Genomic DNA, 21,425 nt, shown 5'->3' with positions numbered 1-21,425 from the left:
TTGCACTTTATGTAGCTCTTGTTTCTCCTCTTGCACTTTATGTAGCTCTTGTATCTCCTCTTGCACTTTATGTAGCTCTTGTTTCCCCTCTTGCACTTTATGTAGCTCTTGTATCTCCTCTTGCACTTTATGTAGCTCTTGTTTCTCCTCTTGCACTTTATGTAGCTCTTGTTTCTCCTCTTGCACTTTATGTAGCTCTTGTATCTCCTCTTGCACTTTATGTAGCTCTTGTATCTCCTCTTGCACTTTATGTAGCTCTTGTATCTCCTCTTGCACTTTATGTAGCTCTTGTATCTCCTCTTGCACTTTATGTAGCTCTTGTATCTCCTCTTGCACTTTATGTAGCTCTTGTATCTCCTCTTGCACTTTATGTAGCTCTTGTTTCTCCTCTTGCACTTTATGTAGCTCTTGTATCTCCTCTTGCACTTTATGTAGCTCTAGTATCTCCTCTTGCACTTTATTTAGCTCTTGTATCTCCTCTTGCACTTTATGTAGCTCTAGTATCTCCTCTTGCACTTTATGTAGCTCTTGTATCTCCTCTTGCACTTTATGTAGCTCTTGTATCTCCTCTTGCACTTTATGTAGCTCTTGTATCTCCTCTTGCACTTTATGTAGCTCTTGTATCTCCTCTTGCACTTTATGTAGCTCTTGTTTTCTCCTCTTGCACTTTATGTAGCTCTTGTTTCTCCTCTTGCACTTTATGTAGCTCTTGTATCTCCTCTTGCACTTTATGTAGCTCTTGTTTCTCCTCTTGCACTTTATGTAGCTCTTGTATCTCCTCTTGCACTTTATGTAGCTCTTGTTTCTCCTCTTGCACTTTATGTAGCTCTTGTATCTCCTCTTGCACTTTATGTAGCTCTTGTATCTCCTCTTGCACTTTATGTAGCTCTTGTATCTCCTCTTGCACTTTATGTAGCTCTTGTATCTCCTCTTGCACTTTATGTAGCTCTTGTATCTCCTCTTGCACTTTATGTAGCTCTTGTATCTCCTCTTGCACTTTATGTAGCTCTTGTACCTCCTCTTGCACTTTATGTAGCTCTTCTATCTCCTCTTGCACTTTATGTAGCTCTTCTATCTCCTCTTGCACTTTATGTAGCTCTAGTATCTCCTCTTGCACTTTATGTAGCTCTTGTATCTCCTCTTGCACTTTATGTAGCTCTTGTATCTCCTCTTGCACTTTATATGTCGTTGCTGCTATATTGTATTACCATGTGATACATACTTATCATATGGTGCTCTTGCACTTTTTGCATATCATGTAATTGTTTTTGCTATGTTTGTAAAATGTCATGTTCTTAAATGTTTAATGTGAGGGACTGCGGATGGAAATTAGCTCAAATCAAAATCTGGCATATTTACGCTTGACACATTTTATTGTTTTAAGTGTTCATCACTGTGCATTGTCCCTGCTAAATAAACGATTAAATAAATACAATTGTAATCTTTAATACATGCTTAGGCCCCTTAGTTCTCTCTGGGGGTCTTTCACATTAAACGTAGTCTTTTGATCGATTAATAATATAAGAATATTAATCAGTAACGTTTTTATCATTCCATCTCCTGGTAGCTTGTTTCTGTTTTATAAATACATGTTTCAAAAAGGTAAAAAAGTTACAAAAACTAAACAAAGAAATCACCAACAGGAATCAAATATCAATACATCAATAGTCCATATTGGGATTACTAGGATTTGGCGGAAGATCTATGATGTCACCCTGAGCACTACCAGCTGGTATGGTTGGGGAACATTTAAATAAAAGAGTGTACCTGCATCAGACTGGCCGCCATGTTGCCAGTGGATTTCCCGGACTGGTTGTGGATCTGGGCCAACACCTGGATGATCTGGCCCTGTGTGTAACCCTTCAGGTCCGTCTGGGCCTTCAGGACCACGGTCCCCGTTTTCACCAGCAAGTAGGTGAACTGCTGCGTCACTGCAGAGGAACTGGGCTCCTGCATGGAGGAGGGCAAGATAGATATCAGTCAGTCGGGGCTGGAGTCCAGACGTGGCTAGCATAGCTTAGCACAAAACCTGACGCAGTTGGAAACAGCTGGCTGGGCTCAATCCAAACTGGAATAGCTCACAAATTACTCATTGAATTAAGTTTGTTTATTCAGTACTAATAGAAAATAAAAAATGACAATTAGTGGTTGGAGAATGGGGAAATATTAGGTGAAACAAAACCTGGCTTTATGTTGTTGGCAGAAACCAATTACCAAACACTTTAAAAGGATGCACTTTAAATCTGACAGCAGAATGTGTGTGTGCAGAAGAGAAAGAAGAGTTTGCACATCTGCACATCAACATTCAGACACAGCGGCAGACCTAAATCCGTGGGGCGGGCTTCTGATTTCCCAGGGCTGGCCCAAGGTCAAAATAATAGGTGGCACAGGCACATCATTAGTGATGTTGCTGATTTATTACAAGCATATCATCCTATCTACACACAATATATGTGAGTTTGGAATTTCACTGACCTGAGACATACCGTGTATTCACATTTAATATATCTTGCATGTGAAACTGTTTCACCCAGCATCCAAACATCTTGGAAAACACCACTTAAGCACCATCTTAAGCTTGTCTGGGGTGTATGTGTGTGGGGGGGGGGGCATTTTTGTTTGTTTGTTCGTTTTGTACAAACACTCAAGTATGAGTGGGGATGAAATGTATTTATTATTTTAGTTTCCTATTTTTATGAATGTTAATTTTTTATGTATTCATTTGTATTTCTGGAAGAAGTGAAATGTTGCATCATGTTGACATTTTGATTGTAGTGTATTCAAACCCCCACTCTGAGTGAAAATACAATTATTTAAAATAATAAAATAAATGAAACTGTTATTTTCTGGCGTAGCGCCAATATATTGACTCGGTTTCAGCACAGCAGAGCGATATAGTCGTAGCACATAAACATTCAGACAGAACGTCTGCAGGGGGGTCCGGGGGGATTCAATATACATCCATGGCCTACACATTGGCAATAATAACGCTATTTTCATTGGAGGGCCAAAATCCAAGGTCTGGCAAAAGTTTACTCTTAATGTTTAACTATTAAAATATAATAATATATTAATACTGAAAGGGTTTAGATAAAAAAAATTGAAGAAAAAAAAGAAAATGTAGCCAGCACATCACAACAGCTGTAGCTGATGGCTCACTATACTTGGCTAAAGGCTCTTAGAAAACAAGTGTAGACTTCATATTAGTGATCTTTTCATATCTTCTCCTGCTCATTGGAGGAAAATGACATCAAAATAACATACGTGATCATTTTGCTTTTAAAAGCCGTTTGACATTTCTAAGTAAAATCTAACAGTACAGTCTTTCCCCTCTGTGGGACTAATAAAGGTATTCTGATTCTGATTTATTAGAAATGATTTGTAATCAGTGTTGGGTGTAACGCGTTACAGTAACGTAACTACTTTTTCCGGGTAAAAAGTAGTGTAACGCGCTTCTACGGAAAATTTGGTAACGTAGTTTCTTTTTCAATTCGCCGCAACGTTACTTTTCCCAGGGATGAGTGACAGTGACACTGCCTACTCAGCTGTGTGCTTACGCATTAGGCACGAGCTCTCATTCCACACTGTACGTGATAGAGGCTGGCCGCTGGTGGTGGCATGAAGACTGAAGAGCAGTGATGGCAAGCGAGAAGCAGGCGCAGCCAACGCTAACATTCGAGGGATGGAGGTATTCCCATTACTTCAAACTTGTTGAAACTAAGGGAAAAAAATGTGAGTGTAAGGTGTACGTTGTGCCCTGGCCAGAAACTTGTGTCCACTGCCGTTAACTCAACTGCCAACCTCACTAAGCATTTGAAAGGAAAACATGCTAGCATGAATCTAGTAGCTCAAGATCCCCGGGGAAATGATGATATTTCGAGTCCAAGCCCAAAGCAGCTAAAACTTCAGTTTCTCCTATCTAAACAAGAGTTGGACAAACTTGTAGCTTCGTTCATCGTCGAAGAAATGTTGCCCATCAATACTGTTGAATCTCCCACTTTCAGAAAGATACTTAGCAAGATACCGATAACAGGAGACAGGCGCCCATGGTCAGATCGTAAAACGTTCAGGAATACTGCAGTGTTTTGAAATCCCTGACAGTAGCACTGGATATATTGCAAGGGGAAGACAACTGCTACTATGGTAGTCTTCTACCAACCCTGGAGACCCAGATGTCCAGGACACTGGCACTCCAAAATGGACTGTCGAGGATGACAGCAAACCTACCGGGTGTAATTGTACAGGTAAGCCGATTCTTAATAGCCTATCTGAAAGTTAGTAGCCTAGGCATATACATCATATAGCCGACGATGTCTATGATATAAATGTATATGCCTATCCATTAACGGACATTTCTTAATAAATATTCTTAAGATAAATGCATTATGCCTCCCCTGATAGAGCTCTAGTGAGTCGTGTGTCTGAAAACTAGGCTTATTTCTTCTATATAAAATGTTGTCCTAGGCTATCAAGACGCGATTCACACCGGTGTTGGAGAGCAGTGAAGCTTTATTGGCTGCCTTGACGTTGCCGAAATTTAAAGTTCGATGGATAGGGGGAGCGGAGAGAAGCGGCGCGTGCGCTGCTCATCGCGGAGTGTCGCACTCTACCCCGTAATGAAGAGCCGGCTGAGAACAAAAACCGAGAAGTTGCCGCACACAGCAGCGCCAATGAGAATGACTTTTTTTCTTTTGATGAGGAAGAGGAAGACACAATGTCCATTAGCGCAGACTCGGAGGTACTTGAGTACATAAGATCAGGCTCAGAGTTAGAAGTCCTCAACCGTTTCCCCCGAGTGAAAGCTGTGTCCATGAAATACAACACTGCCACACCATCCAGTGCACCGGTGGAGAGGCTGTTCAGCCTGGGAGGTATTGTGCTTACCCCCAGAAGAAACAGACTCTCTGATAAACGTTTTGAAAGACTGCTCCTGATGAGGTATAATCACACATTTTGTACTGATGTGGAATAGGTTGCCTGCCACCCATGCTGTAGACATAGCTCAAGCCTATGCCTAATATCCTCTTTTTTATCTGCCATCATACTGTGAAGAAGGGCCAGCATATTCAGTGAACATAGCCTTTTAATTCTGAGGCCAGTCCTGCTTTAAGTTGTTCTTGATTTTATTTTTGGCTAAAATGTCTTTGCTTCCAAGCTGTATTATGCCATTTTATTTTATTTACACAAGCCATCAAGACATTTTGAAGTTATTCTTTTTCTGTTGGATTTACATGAGGCATGTTTTATTTTGAGACACATGAGCCATTTTGAGGTTTTCATCATGTTGTTCCTAAGGAGCCTATTAATATGATTTGCACTAGCTTTGCACCTATTTTGGGCCTAGCCTGTTTAATGATTATGATTTTATATTGATATTGTTTGATATTATTGTTTAGTGGTGGTGTTGATGCCTATTGCCCAATGTTTTGTTAAGCGCTCTGTGGCATTTTTTTTATAATAAAGAGCACAAAAGAAATATCTGTTATGTCCTCCATAGTAGAACTTTATGTAAGCCTACACATTTAGGAACAGAGATGGGGTTCTGCCCAAAGTCGAGCAACATAAAAGTAACGTAAAAGTAACGAGTAACGTAAAAAGTTACTTTCCTTGGAGGGTAACTAAGTAAAGTAAGGGATTACTTTTTTAAAGAAGTAACGAGTAACGAGCAAACACTACTTTTTAAAAGTAACTTCCCCAACACTGTTTGTAATACATCAAAAGCAAACATAATCTGGAGGGAAATAATGATTGTTACGTGGCCAGGTTGACCAAGCATTCTGACAGACTGCACTATGGACGCAGACACAGAAGGGATGAATGGTGTTGTGTAAATTGCTCGAGCACCACAAACCACAGGCTGTCCATTTTACATGCATCTTCATATAGAGCAGTGGTTCTCAAACTTTTTCTGTCATTCCCCACTTTGAAGAGGTGGGCCTTTTCAAGCCCCACCTGTTCCTCATCGCTCCAATAAAATGGTAGAACAAGCTTAAAATTGTCAAATGTATCGTTCTATAACAGGGGTCTCCAACCTTTTTTAGGATGAGAGCTACTTTCAAAAAATAAAACAAGTTGTGAGCTACTTTTACTCCTCTTTTTTGTTTTTTTGCAGTGTATATATTTAGCACATTTTAACATTATTATATGCTACCTTTAACCTTTGAGTGCTGTTTGGGTCTGTGGGACCCGTTTTCAGTGTTTACTAAAATAAAATATATGCAATTTAATTATTTGAACCTGCTTTATTTGGTGGTGGACGTCACATCCTCTGGGTCCGGGGGCATGCACCCCCAGGAAGACTTTTTTTAAATGTTGAAGTTAAATGCATCAATCTGGTGCACTTTGAGCTAGGGCTGCTCAATTAAATCGTATTTTAATCGCAATTACGATTTTGGCTTGCAACGATTATGAAAACAACATAATCGAAATAAAACGATTTTATTTATTTTTTAAATAGGTTTTTCAGTTGAATTATACTTAAAGTTCAGGGTCATCAACTGTTAAAAACATATTTTTCAAATGATTTTCTTCAATAAATTGATGTTTTCAAAGTAAATGGTTAATCGTTTTTTTAAATCGTGATATCAATTATTGACCCAAATAATCGAGATTAAGATTTTTGCCATAATCGAGCAGCCCTACTTTGAGCCCAACATGAATTTATGGATACAGCTCTCAACACTCAGATGAAAGGGAGCTGTATACTTTTCAATAATCCAAACATCTTTAGAATATGATCTCAACAAATCATTTAAACTTGTTTATTCTTATCTTATAGTTAGCATTCATTCTTTTTATGTATGCATATTTTACTAATCCCTCCCCTTTTAAACTTTTTACTGTCCTATAGTACACATTGGAATGATTTCTTACTTTATTTTTTACAACTTTATTAAATAGATAAAGCTGTGCTCTCTCTCTTGCTCTCTCGCTCTCTCTCTCGCTCCACATTGCTTTTCTTCCCGACTGCAACGCTGTTGAGATTTTTACCAGTGGCGAGCCTGTCTCTGAGGGCCTAAGAGATTCTACAAAATAATATTATAAAACATTAAAAAAAATATATATTTTTCTTTATATATCTTTTTTAAATATGTTTTTAGTAATATTTGTCATTAGTTTTACAAATAATAACTTGATTAAATTGTATTTAAAATAACATTTCCAAATAAATAAATCCTTTGAATCTGCCTATTCAGTTTCTGTTTGAATGTGAAGGGTTAAATGAAAGAAGCTCCTCTCTGCGAGTCTGTGAAGACAGGAGCTGATTGGACGTCCAGCTATGAATTCACAGAGGGCCGCTATAGTAACTGAACGAGAGAGTAATGTCAAATGACGGTACAATTGACCAATCATATCTTGCCTCTAAATGGGTGGGCTTTATTATCGCGGACTTTATGACAGGTTCCGCCTGCTGTGAAACGTTTCTTGTTTCCATAGCAACAACTGTCAACAGCTTAAACTCGCCTTCAAAATAAAAGCATGCCAAATGACACTTAAGACATACAACTGCAATGAAAGTAACAAACACAATGCAATATCCTTTTCAATTTCAAAGAACACAAATTAGAGTTATTTACAGGTGTTGTTTTGTGTGGTAGAGGGTCGCTTTCATTAATGCGTTTTGCACCCCAGTGTGAAAAAAAAAAATAAGAATTTTATTTTTTTTAAAAGAAAAATATTTTTTTGTTTTGTATTTCGTGACCCACCTATCACATCTCTGCGCCCCACCAGTGGGGCGCGCCCCACACTTTGAGAAACGCTGATATAGAGGATGTATTGAACAAGGATGGGGGTCGGTTTATGTCCATGTAGATCAGCCTTGTGTAGTGGTCTAAGCAGACGAGGACTGAACATTTACACACGTCGGATCATTTCTCACCCATATGTCGGGCACTTCGTTCAGGTTTAGGAGGCACAGCAGGTAGAAAGCTTTCTCTGTGTTGTAGTCCTTGGTGAAGCGTGGAGTGTTGATAAAAGCTCTCACTCTGTAAATGATCCTTCCATAGTTTCCTTCAAAAGATGTCGGGGCAGACTCTGTGGAAAGAACACAAACATGTTTTAGCAAATACACACTTACACAGCGAGTTGTTCTGACAGTTTTTACACAGTCTGCAGTTTCCTTTTTATCTTCTTGACTGGATTCAAGCAGCCCCTGCTCACTAGAAAGTTTGATAGTTGTGCAACGGAATTATGGACACAAATGTTGACCATGTCATCTTAATGAAATAAATGACTCACAGGTTAAAGGATGACAATGCAATGTAAACAAACAGAACATATATATATGTATAGCCTGGACTTCTCAGACCAGTGTCTTCAGATGATGCCACAATACTGCTTACTCCCAGGTTAGAGTCCATCCTCAGACTGCCCCCCCCCCGATTCCAGTCTTGTCTCTACATTAGGGGCTAGTGTTCTTTGAGACAAACTCTACTCTATGTCTTCTCGTTCAGCCAGAGACTCATCACTGCTCTGCAGAGTACAGGCTGCACAACCAAGGGTTAACAAAGTAGCCCAAATAACCTGCACTGAACAATAATAATATCAGCACTGTATAAACATACAACTTTCAACGCACTGGTACTTGCACATTTAAATGTATGTATATTTACCTTGGTTTACATATCTGTATATATGTACATTCACCTGATCAGTGTTTGACTCAAGTAATTTTTGTCTTTTCTATTCATAGTGTTTATTCTTATTTTAGTAATATTTTATTTGTATTGGTATCATCCCTGTGTATATTCTCATGTGTACTCTCTAATTATGTTGCTTCTATTGCAACTGAATTTCCCTGCTGGGATCAATAGAGGTCCATCTTATCTTGTCTCCTCGATCGAACAGACCCATGAACTCTGTGAGACTTTGTTATTGCGTTATCAAACAAATATGATTTACATTACATTTCATTTAGCTGGCGCTTTTATCCAAAGCGACTTACAATAAGTGCGTTCGACCAACAAGATACAAACTTGAAGAAAACAGAATCATATAAGTACATCAGGTTTCATAGAGCTAAAACATTTCAAGTGCTACTCAACTGGCTTTAGGTAAGCCAGTCCTTTATTAGTATATAAGTGCTCTGTTAGTAATTATATCGCTGGAAGTGGAGTCGAAAGAGATGAGTTTTCAGTCTGGAAGGTGTGTAAGCTTTCTGCTGTCCTGATGTCAATGGGGAGCTCATTCCACCATTTTGGAGCCAGGATAGCAAACCCACGTGTTTCTGCTGATGGGAACTTGGGTCCCCTTCGCAGTGCGGGAGCAGCGAGCCGTTTGGCTGATGCAGAGCGGAGTGCACGCGCTAGGGTGTACGGTTTAACCATGTCCTGGATGTAGGAAGGGCCAGATCCATTCGCAGCATGGTACGCAAGTGATTTGAATCACAATGTCATATTGGTAATTACTAATGCAGTGCTCTATACATTAAGCACCATGAGTCTGTTGGCACAGCAGCCCTCACTGGAATTAAAATGTTGTTAATGTGAAGATAAACTTCTGTTGTTGCAATGTTGAGGTAGAATGAAGGAGTCTGGAACCGTCGTTAGCCAAAGCACTGAGAGTTTTATTGATCACAGTACATTAATACGGCCGGGGAGATCACTTAGTTTCACACTGTCCCGTGCTCCACCATCATGATCTCTGCCCCAGAATAGACCCAACACGCATCAACATGAGGAGAGGCGGGCCCCCAGAAGCCCGCGTTTACCTAATCAATAGCAAAATGGGAGACAATAATCTCCTTGTCTCAAAGAGATGCAGCCAGGTCTCAACCCTCCCCCACGGATATAGGAGAAGCGTTTGACCTGTGACCTCAACTTACAGAGGAGTCTTTGACTGATAAGTCAAACACATGTTTGCAGTATCACAGAATCTAAGAAACTATAGGAAACTCTATAAACAGATCAGATTAAAATATTCTCTTACAGTTAAGTAACTTACACACTAAAATAAGGCCACCAACCGAGATTACGTAACAAACACTAGATAAATCAACAGAACGTTGATTAAAATTAACTTGTGACACATAGGACTTTAAATTACACAACTAGTCGCAGAAATCCACAGGCAACATGGCAGCCAGCCTGATGTAGAGGAAACTATTGTCAACACAGACCAAACCATCTAGTGTTTCTGTTTAAAGTTTAAACACCGGACAAACGAAAATGGAAATTAAACCAACTCTACTCCACTCTTCCAAATGAAGGTGAAAATGTTAAAAAAACAAATCTTCAAAAAACATTCCTCCAGAGAGTGCCCTGATTTTCCGACAGTAAAAAGACTGGTTGGGTTGCTTTTGAGTTTCTGTGGTGTTCCTTCTGCCAAACGATGTCAGGCACATGAGTTTCTTTACAAAGGCTAAACAAAGATACACTCTTTCACACTATAGTTAAACACTCTGAAACTTAAAGAGGGCAGGGTTGTACAAATGTACAAATGACATCACAAGTTTGTATTATTTGGAATATCAGAAGAAACAAAAAGGTTTACCATGATCCAACTTAACTGTCCCATTATCTAAAAAACATTTATAAAAAAATGATTTGGTCACTACTCAGTGTCTCAGAATAACAATGAGAAATTCCCTTTTTGTTGTCAAACATCTGCTGATGTCATGAGGGAGTGCTCTCCAGATTGCACTGTGATGAGTAAGTGGAACAGAAGCTGCTGACTCACTGTAGATGTCAGGTGACAGGAAGTGGTGGTGGCAGATGGAAAACTTTAGGAGAACCAGTGGCATGAGAGACAAATGCTCTACTTCAGAACATTTTCAATACTCGCTCTAATTTGTGTCTCTAAATCAGGGGTGTCCAAACTACGGCCCTGGGACAAGCTGAAGCCGTTAGATTGCCCGCAGCAAATTCTTAAAGAGCCTGTGACACAAGTTTCCCCCATCATCCAAACCCATCAATTTGAGTAAATATTGTCCACTTGAAAATTGTTACTGAACTGATTTTGGATATTTGTACTTTGATAACCATTAATCTGCCCTTCAATGTTGACCATATTCTGGATCTTCTCGGGGATTCTTCAAGTCCCGCCAAATTATGTGTGACGTCATTGCGGGCACAGCGCTCCAGCTGCACCGTTCCGGATCCCAGCATCTGCATGTAAACGCACGATGGCGCACACAGCAGCAAGCTCAGACAGGATGACAGTTTAATTTTGAACGTGTCTGAGAGCTCATATGAGGCTGAAGGATCGGTTTATGTTGTATCGGTTAGAAGTTTAGGAATTAGGTGCGTCAATATGGGCGATCATACGGTCATGTAGCCAGTGGTGGAATGGGACTAAAAATCATCCCGGGACTCTCGACCGGCCCACTTCGGTACCGCTAGTGAATTGTCAACGGAGGGAGTGGGGGATGTGCTAGTGACTTATCCGACCGGCCCACTTCGGTACCGGCCCATCGGGATTCGTCCCGATGGCCAGTCCGCCACTGCACCCAGCCCAGCCCACGTAAACTGTCAACGGGGGGAGCCTCGCTGCGGGGAAACGGTGGACCTAGTGTCCCGATCGGAGTGGGAATAATAATAATAATAATCCGTGCATTTTATCCATGAATTTCGCCAACATTATGGTAAAAAAAACACATGTTTAATCCATGTTGGTGTACTACAACTACAAAAAGCATCGGTTTGTTTTCTCATCAGGAAATGCAGACCGGCTCAAACAAACGATTTTTAATCATCATTCTCACGATCATTTAATGTATCATATGTTCACCGAATTGACATGAAAGCACTAATAAATGTAGTTTCATCCACTTGAGTTTACAACTACAAAAATAATCGATTTGTTTTTATATCACATCCGACGGGAGGAAATTCAGCAGCTCTCACTAACGATTTTTAATCCTAATTTAATCATCATCTTCACCACGATCATTTATGTTTATGTTCGCCGAATTGACATGAAAGCACTGACAAATATGAATATACTGTAGTCAACTTCATTAAAACGTTATTAACGTGCCTAAACTCAGTAATTCACCATTTCTACGCATGACAACACACTTTGTCCGTGTTTGGCTCTCTCGCCGCACAGTGAAGCGTTCCCGCATTGACGTCACTTCCGGCTTCCCCCAAAACTTCAAAATGAGTCGAAGGAATTTCCCCGCGATGTTCGAAATTATTGATATTTATCGGAACAGTATCGCACCTTCTTTTTTAAACTGACGGTTCGAGATGACTAGTAGCCCAATATTTCATTGCACAACAGTTGTTGGGAGGCTGTCACAGGCTCTTTAAAGTATAATAGAATATGCCCCCCAAAAACGTGTGCTTGTCTTATATGGTACTTCCGTATTAGTCATGTGTCAATAAGCCAATTTTTTAAATAAATTCAGTCAATTAAAATCTAAAACATTTTCTAACAAGTCTTAGGTAATAAAAACAACAACCTCTGGAGAGCTGTGATGGAAGCGGTTTTCTCTTAAAACATATTCAAGTATCAAGCATCATTTACCTACATTTGATTAATTTTGCTAACTTATAACTGAAATTATGAGGCAATACACCTCACCTCTAGTGGGGGGCCCAGCACTGCATATGTTTTTCTGTATTTGGCCCTCAGTGAACACAGTTTGGACACCAATGCTCTAAAGTATTCAAGAAAAGTGCTGCCATCAGGCACACTCACTTACAGCAGTCAGTCTAACAATGTTTTCACCAAAGCATTTGCTGAGATTTGGAAACACGGCGACCTCACGGCAACTAAATCAGACTGGTAATGAAACACATGCAGTCTGATGGACAGAAACCTGTCTGATATGTTGACAAAACAAAGGTTTGCTTTACACGCATGATTGAAACTATTATATTATCAGGTCAAACTGCACTGACATGTATACGCACTACAGGACCGTGTTGAGTTTTTGTTTAGTCATGTTCAGTAGCAGCATTTTATAACTAGAAAATTCCGAGAAATGTTGACTTGGGTTGGGTTGGGTTGAAACTTGGGTGCGCGTCCCGATGCTAATATTACCTCCACTGAGTAAGTATTAATAGCATTAGTTGTATTGTTATGGTACATATCATTAATGTTAGCTCACTTTTAGCTGACTATTTTAACTGTTTATCTATTACATTTTTGGATTATTGTACCACATTCCTGCATAGTTTCTGAACATCTTTAGATTACCACTGGATTTAGTGAACGACCGACAGGTGTGTTCAAAGATCAAAGCGTTTCCACGGCAACGCCCTGCCAATGAACGAGAGACAGCCGGCAGAGAATGTATTGACAATATTGTGTAAAAAACTGTAACTCTAATCAGCTAAATATCCTACCCAGAGTATTCAGGATACCAGATGAACACACCTGATGACTCTCATGTTTGCTATGTGTAAGTCTGTTTGATTAAATGAGAATATCGGTGCGGCCGGGACACATTTCCCTACATCAGGCCTATTCAAATGGCGGCTCGCGGGCCAGATGCGGCTCAGAAACAACTCCTGAGTAGCCCAGCCTCCCATGGCCAAATTCCTACACTAGTACAGACTAGTGTTGCACGGTGTACCGATACTTGAAAGGTACCGCGATACCCTGCCGTTAAAAACGTTACGATTCCTCCGTTTCATTAGTATCGGTACTTTAAGAATGACGGGGGAAAGTACTCCGGTGAGAAAGCGCCGTTTTAATAAGAGCCGTGTGTGTTCAGCGCTCTGCTTCCACTCCCTGCACTGCAGCCGTGCCTGCAGTCCCGCCCCTCTCAAGCACGCTCCAAGTCCCTCCCCTCTCTCGTGCACGCGCTAGCTGCCAGAGCATGTGAGAAAGCGAGAAGCATGGCTGCAAGTGGGAGTGCAACTGCCGCTGCGCCTCGGCTTGTTGACAAAAAAGACGGCAGAGAGCGAAATTTGGAAGTATTTTAGCGATATCTCTGACAGTGAGGGCAAGCCGACGGACACCACGAGGCCTGTCTGTAAGAAATGTTTTAGATCCCTGCAAACCAAGGGAGCCAACACTTCAGACTTGGCTAAGCACCTCGCCGACCGGCATCCAGAGCGGTTTAAAGAATTTAAAGACAGACAGGTTAGCGAATGTGATAGATAACATAATTACATCATGCTCAAGCCCTCAAATCTAAGTCAAACAAGTGTAATTTATTTTGTGACAAACGAACGTTTTCGTAGTTTGACGAGGCAATTAATGGCAATGATAACTGTCTAATACGGCTATATTTTTAGCTAACTTACCAATGTGGCTAACATCTGCAATGTACATTTGGTCAATAGTTATTTATATTACTGTACTATTACATGTTAATAAAATATAAAGTTAACTATCAAAGAAATCACATAAACTCAAGTATAAAGAAGAGACCATGTTGTAAGAAAACACTTAACAGATAAACTACAATTTTATTGATCATGAAAATAATAAAAGAAAAATAATCGGAATCGCAATTCTTGACTTGGTATCGGTATCGAAACCAAAATGTTGGTATCGTGACAACACTAGTACAGACTATGAACGCGACACTCCGCGTTGCCTAGAAACCACCAAACCACAACGCAGTGTGTTTTTTGAAAGTGCATCTAGTGGTGCTAGTAACGGTGGTCCTATGATAGCAACTCTAAAACATGTCTCTCTCAACTCTGAAGCGTAAACAGAGGCAAAGCGGTCATTGATCTTGTGGAGCAGATGAGCGCATTCCTAGTCAAGCTGGACCTTTTCGCGACCGACTTGAGCACGGGTCGGATGCTGCATTTTCCGACGCTCCACAAACACATCAAATCCCCGGCACAAATCACGGATCTGATGAAAGACTTAATTGCGAGGTTGAAAGAGAACTTTGCCGGTTGATCATCAGTGTTTGACATCAAAGCTCCAACTCTCCACGTGTCTCTCTGAGTCCTGACTCTCCATTGCTGCAGAAGTTTCCCTTACAGTAAGCTCCTGGTTTACTATACTTAGACGTGTAGTGTATTCATTCATATGTTATACCCTTATCCCTTGTTATGGGAGGGTATGCACTGAAGGGTTTGACAGTTCTTTTTGTATTCATTTAAATGCACTTTGTAAAGTGTCTGGGTCAAATGTGACCAAAACATATGATTTTTTTTTTAGACTTCCGTTTATGGCGGCTCGCTAGAAAGACGCAACTATCAGTGCACCGCCAATTTCTGTCTTAAATCCTGTTTTACCCATGTTTTATGACAACCCATCGTATCTACTCTACGGAAAAGACAGTGAAATGTCGGCTGCACCCGGGAAATCGACTAAAGGACGAACGAAATTCCTTCAATCTAAGCTTGAAAACTTCAAGCTTCGGAGCATCCAAGCTTATTTTCTTTAAGTATTTGCGGTCGACATCTTAGCTATGTCAGGACATATCGAGCTTCATGAAGTTTGCAACTGATGTCTGACGGTGACCAAATGTTTTGTATGTTCTAGTGGTCACGAGTGTTTTCTATAATGTTGAGGTCTGTTACCACACATTAGTGTTAATTTCCTTGACTAAAACTATGACGAAATATGTTCGTCAACGACCTTTTTTTCCATGACGAAAACGAGACGATGACGAGACGGCACCGACGGCAGTAAACAATAACTGTAACGAAATCAACATGCAATATTGTTGACGAAAAGTGACGAGACGAAAATGTAGTTTACTAAATTAAAACTATGCCAAAATCTCTCTTTATTTTCGTTGACGAAAAATGAGGAGACGAAATATTATCAAAGATAACGTTACATCTCTGATAGTCAGTTTTTCTCCCAGCAGTTCCATTTCCGGTGCTGCGGCAGGGCAGCAGCTGTGTGTCTGTGGTGCGCGCGGCGGTACATTTGAATTACACCGGGCAGCGGCACACTGTGAACTGTCAGGAAGACTCGGGTCTAACTCATGGTCTAACTAACCTTATTTAACAGAAAATAAAATGGCAACAACAGGGCTTGGGAGCAGTAGTCGCACTCGCGTTAACCAAATACCCCCCCGTCAGCGCGAGTGATTGATAAATTGTGCACTCGACGGATAATAATGGATTATGACGGAAATGTTACGATCCTGTCCGTCAAAATGACTGACAACGAAAAAGTCTAAAGCCACCACTGCTTGGGAGAAAGAAACGATGTGATATTTGGGCCCATTTTCGCTACAATGAGGCGGAGAAAAAAAGCGAATGCATTGTTTTATCAGAAGGGAAGCAATGTGGCCATAACACAGGTAAAAACACCACAAACCTGAGCAGATACTCTCTGCAAAGCTGCATTCTTAATCATTCAACCTGTGTTTTTCATCAAATAAGGACAAGATATAATCTTATTGTGAAATAAGTTTGACTAAAATGACAAATTATTGGTTTTGGCTAGACTAGTTTGACTGAAATGTTCTATATAATCTGATGACTCAACAGTTTTCATTGACAAAAGGTAGACTAAAATAATTAGTTTTCTTTGACTAAAATAAGACTAAAATGCTCAGACTTTTAGTCGACTAAAACTTGACTAAATAAAAACAGGATGAAGGTGACTAAATATGACTAAAACTAAAAAGGAAATTTAACACAGGACTAAGACTAAAACTAGCTGACGAAATTAACACTACCACACATGAGTCGCTAACTACGTTAGCTTTTATTTCTGGGTTGTTTTTATTTTATTTTTTATATTCACACCATACATCTCAGTATCTAGCCAACGTTGCATGGCGTATTTAAGTTAAAAGTTTGAAAGCAATAGCTTTAAATGAAGCTGAGTCAATAAGTAATAGAGAGGCCAGCTCTTATGGGGATTGCTGATTTAAATTAAATCTGGCTCTGATAACTAGCTATTCAGCTACATTTGTGTTAAGCCCTGATGGTTGGTTAACAAAACGGCTGAGTGTCGTTTTATGACAAGGGTATGTGGAGCCTTCAGTTTAAAATTGAAGAATGAACGTATATTTTCATTTTATTTGGTTTTATAATCTTGAATTTTTTCTACATAACATTTGTCAGCTCCTCCTGAGCTCACTACCCATTAGATATGTATGGTGAATCTACTTTAGGTGGGATTTCTTATGGTTACATGGCGGTTAGTAAGGTAAAACAAAGGTTAGGTATAGAAGTATAGTCGAGCTGAAGCATGTTCTGTAAGAGTACAGTGACTGTCAGCCATAAGAAGAAGTGTCAACATGAGGAGGGGGGGGGGGCGGCCCATTAGGTTGAACGCATTCGGGAAAGGGGGTAAAGGTTCACAGGTTTGGATGTGGTTTGGAAAATCCGTGTTATGTTTCTTAATGTATTTCCTTTTTTTTTTATGTACATGTGGGTAATCTAATCTGTGTCAAAAGTCATGTCGCAGGGTGTGGAGGTTACATTTACTTCCTGGAATTGCAGGGGCCTGCACAAACTTAAAAACTTAAACAGGTTATGAATAGAGTTAAAAGTCTGCAATCTAAAATAGTTTTTTTGCAGGAGACACATTTACTTCCAAAGGATGATATTAGAATTAGGAGGAGGTGGGCGGGATGTGTGTATTCAGCAACATGTTCTACTCAGGCTAGGGGTGTTATGACGCTAATTCATAAATCAGTACCATTTCAGGTAACAAATCTAATCAAGGACAAGGCTGGTAGATACTTAATTGTTCAGGGTACTCTACTAACCGAGAACTTGAATTTAGTTAATGTATATGCCTCCAATAATGATGATCCAAAGTTTTTTAAGGACCTGTTTTATACGCTTTCAACATTTACTGGTAATTACATCATAGCAGGGGATTTTAATTGTGTATTGGATCCAACAAAGGATCGGTCAGGGGGCATAGATAAATCACACACCAAAAGCAGGGAAGTCTTACTTACACTGAACAAAAATAACAAAAAAAACACTTTTGTTTTTGCTCCCATTTTTCATGAGATGAACTCAAAGATCTAAAACATTTTCTATAAACACAAAATAACCATTTCTCTCAAATATTGTTCACAAATCTGAAAAAATCTGTGATAGTGAGCACTTCTCCTTTGCCGAGATAATCCATCCCACCTCACAGGTGTGGCATATCAAGATGCTGATTAGACAGCATGATTATTGCACAGGTGTGCCTTAGGCTGGCCACAATACTTTTATGCCACTTTTGTGCCACTCTGAAACGTGCAGTTTTGCTTTATTGGGGGGGTCTGAAAACCTGGAGAGTGAGGCCTTTCAGAAACCCTGCCCTAAATTACAACAAGAACTGCTAGTACTGAGGTCACAGTATAATGAATGATCAGCTTCTAAAGCAGTGGCAAGTCTACTAAGACTCAAACAAACATTTTACGATCAAGGAGAGAAGCCTGGAAAGATATTAGCGTGGCGCATTAAACAATTACAAATTGAAAGATCTATTACCTCAACACAGAATAACAAGGGAGATAATATAGTTGATCCTCTAGAAATAAATGAGGCTTTTAAACATTTCTATGAAAAACTGACTGACACAAATTCAGATCTGACGCGTCAAAATAACTTCTAAGACTCTCTCAATATACCGAGTATCCCAGCAGAAATCAGACCTAGTTTGGAAGGGGAATTATCACTGGAAGAGATCTCTAATGCAATTGATGACATGAAATCTGGGAAAGCTGCAGGACCAGATGGCTTACCCATAGATATCTACAAAAAGTTCAAATATAAAATACAATCTCCCCTCTTAAATATGTTGTTAGAATCTTTTAAAAATGAAGTCCTTCCGCCATCACTGAGAGAAGCCTTGTTTACATTGTTACCAAAACCAGATAAACCCTGCAATAGATGCGAAAATCTGAGACCAATAAGCCTTCTTAACTCGGATGTAAAGGTGTTATGTAAAATCCTTGCGAAAAGGCAGGAAGGCCTGCTCCCAGGGATAATTAAGGAAGATCAGAATGGGTTTATTAAGGGACGCCAAGGGTTTCATAATGTCAGGAGGGTACTGAACATTCTGCATAGTCAAAATGACATGCCAGAGACTGCTCTCTTGTCGATGGATGTCGAGGAGGCATTCGATAGGGTCGAATGGCCATATATTTTTGATATCCTCAAACGCTTTGGATGTGCTAACAATTTTTGTAAATGGGTTAAATTGTTATACACTGACCCTGTGGCAGAAATACTTACAAATAATACAACCGTCATCGTGTTTCTCAGGGACTTGGAGAGATCGATTCCAGTATTATTAGAAGTGATAGAAACATTTGGTGAATTTTCTGGTTACAAAATTAATCATTCCAAATCTTCCATATTGTTATTAAACTCCAAAGAGAGAAGTAGTCCGACTGCATCAGTCTCCCAGTTTAAAGCATTTTACATATTTGGGTGTAAAAATAGTGCCCAATATAACAGATGTGGTGAATTCTAATTATGATCCTATTATGGAATCAATTACAAGCACAATTGATAGATGGAAGCCTTTGCCGATCTCTTTAATTGGGAGAATTAACATATTAAAAATGAACATACTCCCCAAGTTGCTGTATCTATTCCAAAACATCCCCCTGCCTCCTCCTCCAAACTTATTTTCAAAGTTAAGGAAATTATTTTTGAATTTTCTGTGGAACAACAAACGAGCCCGTCTGTGCTTGGCCCTCCTGTATATGCCCTATGATAGAGGGGGCCTTGTGTGTCCTAATCCTCTCTGGTACTACTGGGCAGCTCAGTTAAGGACTTTTATGTTTTATTTTACAAACGACAACCCCCCGGTCTGGAGAGAGATGGAGACCCGATTTTTAGATTGACCTCTTCCCATGTATTTGTGCTCAGCTAATGTGAAGAAACTTGAAAAAAACCCTATTACTAGGAATATGATCAGAGTCTGGCATGAAATGAAGTAAGGAAGTACTTGGGCGAACCTCTCTCTCTCTCACGTTTTAGTCCAATTAGGGGAAATTATGACTTCATTCCAGGCAGAGCTGATAATGGGTTTAAGATTTGGTCAGATAAGGGGGTACAGAAAATTCAAGATAGGCTCAACGATGATAATCTGATGTCGTTTGAGGAGCTTGCAATTAAGCACAACATTTCACAGAAACATTTTTCAATTTCTTACAAATCAGACATTTCAACATTAGTGGAGCAAACCAAAAACAATTATTAACTATACCTCCATACTCACCACTAGAGAAAATAATGTTAAAGGACTGTAGGGGGGAAAAACTAATTTCTGCACTTTATAACTTGCTGATATCTGGCTCCCCTGAGTCATCCGAAGCTAAACTCAGGAATTGGAGGGAGGATTTGCAGGAAGACATTTCGATTGATGAGTGGGAAGGTGCCTGTAAGAAAGCTCAATCACAAACAGCGAATACCCGTCTAAAGCTCTTACAATATAACTGGCTGATGCGTACATATATTACCCCAGAAAAGCTAAACAAATGTAATGGTAATATCCCGGACTTATGTTTTAAATGTGAACAATCTAAGGGAACATTATTTCATTGTGTTTGGGAGTTTACCAAGATAACAACGTTTTGGGAAGAGGTCAAATGTATGATAGAAGAGATATTATCATTGCAGTTAATCATGGAGCCCAAGTTTTTTTTGTTAGGGTGTTACCCAAAAGAACACAACATAAGGAAGAGAGAACAAATCTTTTTAAATGTATGTCTGCTGCAGGCAAAACGCATGATAGCACTTTCATGGAAAAATGTTAACAGTCCAAGTATTGGCAAATGGCTAAAAGAACTGTCGGCATGTGTCTCATTGGAGAACATAACCTATTCAATTAAAGGAAAACAAGAACTATTAAAAAAAGTATGGGTTCCTTTCCTTAACTATCTGGAACAAGCGGATCTAGAGAGTACTCTGGGTCAGCAAATTGGAGATGATTAATGTTCCTCTGCTGGGAGAAGGATAAAAGCCTTTCCTATCTGCCTTCATGTTTGTATATTTCCTTACTTAGCCTACCCACGTGACTTGTAATATATTTTAATTTGGTATGTCTTTTGGTATGTTTGTGGACTGTCTTATATATTGTCTATGTATGCTTAAACAATAAAGAAAGTGTTTAAAAGAATTATTACTAGTTATTACTTGAAGTGAAAAAATAGTATTGCTACAGTACTACCTCTTTTTGTTACATTGGAGCTCTTTAACTGTTTGTTGATGTGCATGTGTCATATGCATCCAATTTTATTTTGTATGTATGAAGACATTTATTAAGACTGCTATTATTGTATTCAGTTTGTGATGTGCCTGGTTCAAAAAAATAACCTGAATATTTTACTTTTAAAGCAAACAAATGTAATGCTACAACTGTGCACTTTTTGTTTTGTATGCACTTTGAGATGCCTCAGATTCTGTTAAATGAATGCTAATTTTTTTGTGTTGAATGTCGGCCCAGCTGAATTTTGTAGTTATAAAATCTGGCCCATTTTGTAATCGAATAGCCCTGCCCTACATTATGATCAGCAAATGATGTATGAAGAGTGAAAATTGTGGCTAGCCGAGCAGTATTTGGAAAAAAAACTCTTCAGATTTTCC

At 39.5% G+C, this 21,425-nt stretch overlaps 1 protein-coding gene across 1 annotated transcript in view; it reads right to left on the bottom strand.

Annotated features, from left to right (window-relative positions):
• The window catches only part of arrdc1a (arrestin domain containing 1a), a 55,488-nt gene that overhangs the window by 25,897 nt on the left and 8,166 nt on the right, over positions 1 to 21,425 (bottom strand). Inside the window, exons 4-5 of the mRNA XM_034200279.1 lie at positions 7,880 to 8,034; positions 1,768 to 1,950 (exon numbers count right to left, since the gene is read on the bottom strand). Of these exons, the coding sequence (XP_034056170.1) occupies positions 1,768 to 1,950; positions 7,880 to 8,034 (338 nt within the window). The remainder of the gene's footprint in view (positions 1 to 1,767; positions 1,951 to 7,879; positions 8,035 to 21,425) is intronic.

Source organism: Gymnodraco acuticeps, unplaced genomic scaffold (genome assembly GCF_902827175.1).
Source record: "Gymnodraco acuticeps unplaced genomic scaffold, fGymAcu1.1, whole genome shotgun sequence".
Lineage (NCBI taxonomy): Eukaryota > Metazoa > Chordata > Actinopteri > Perciformes > Bathydraconidae > Gymnodraco > Gymnodraco acuticeps.
This window is presented reverse-complemented; position numbering and strand designations above follow the sequence as displayed.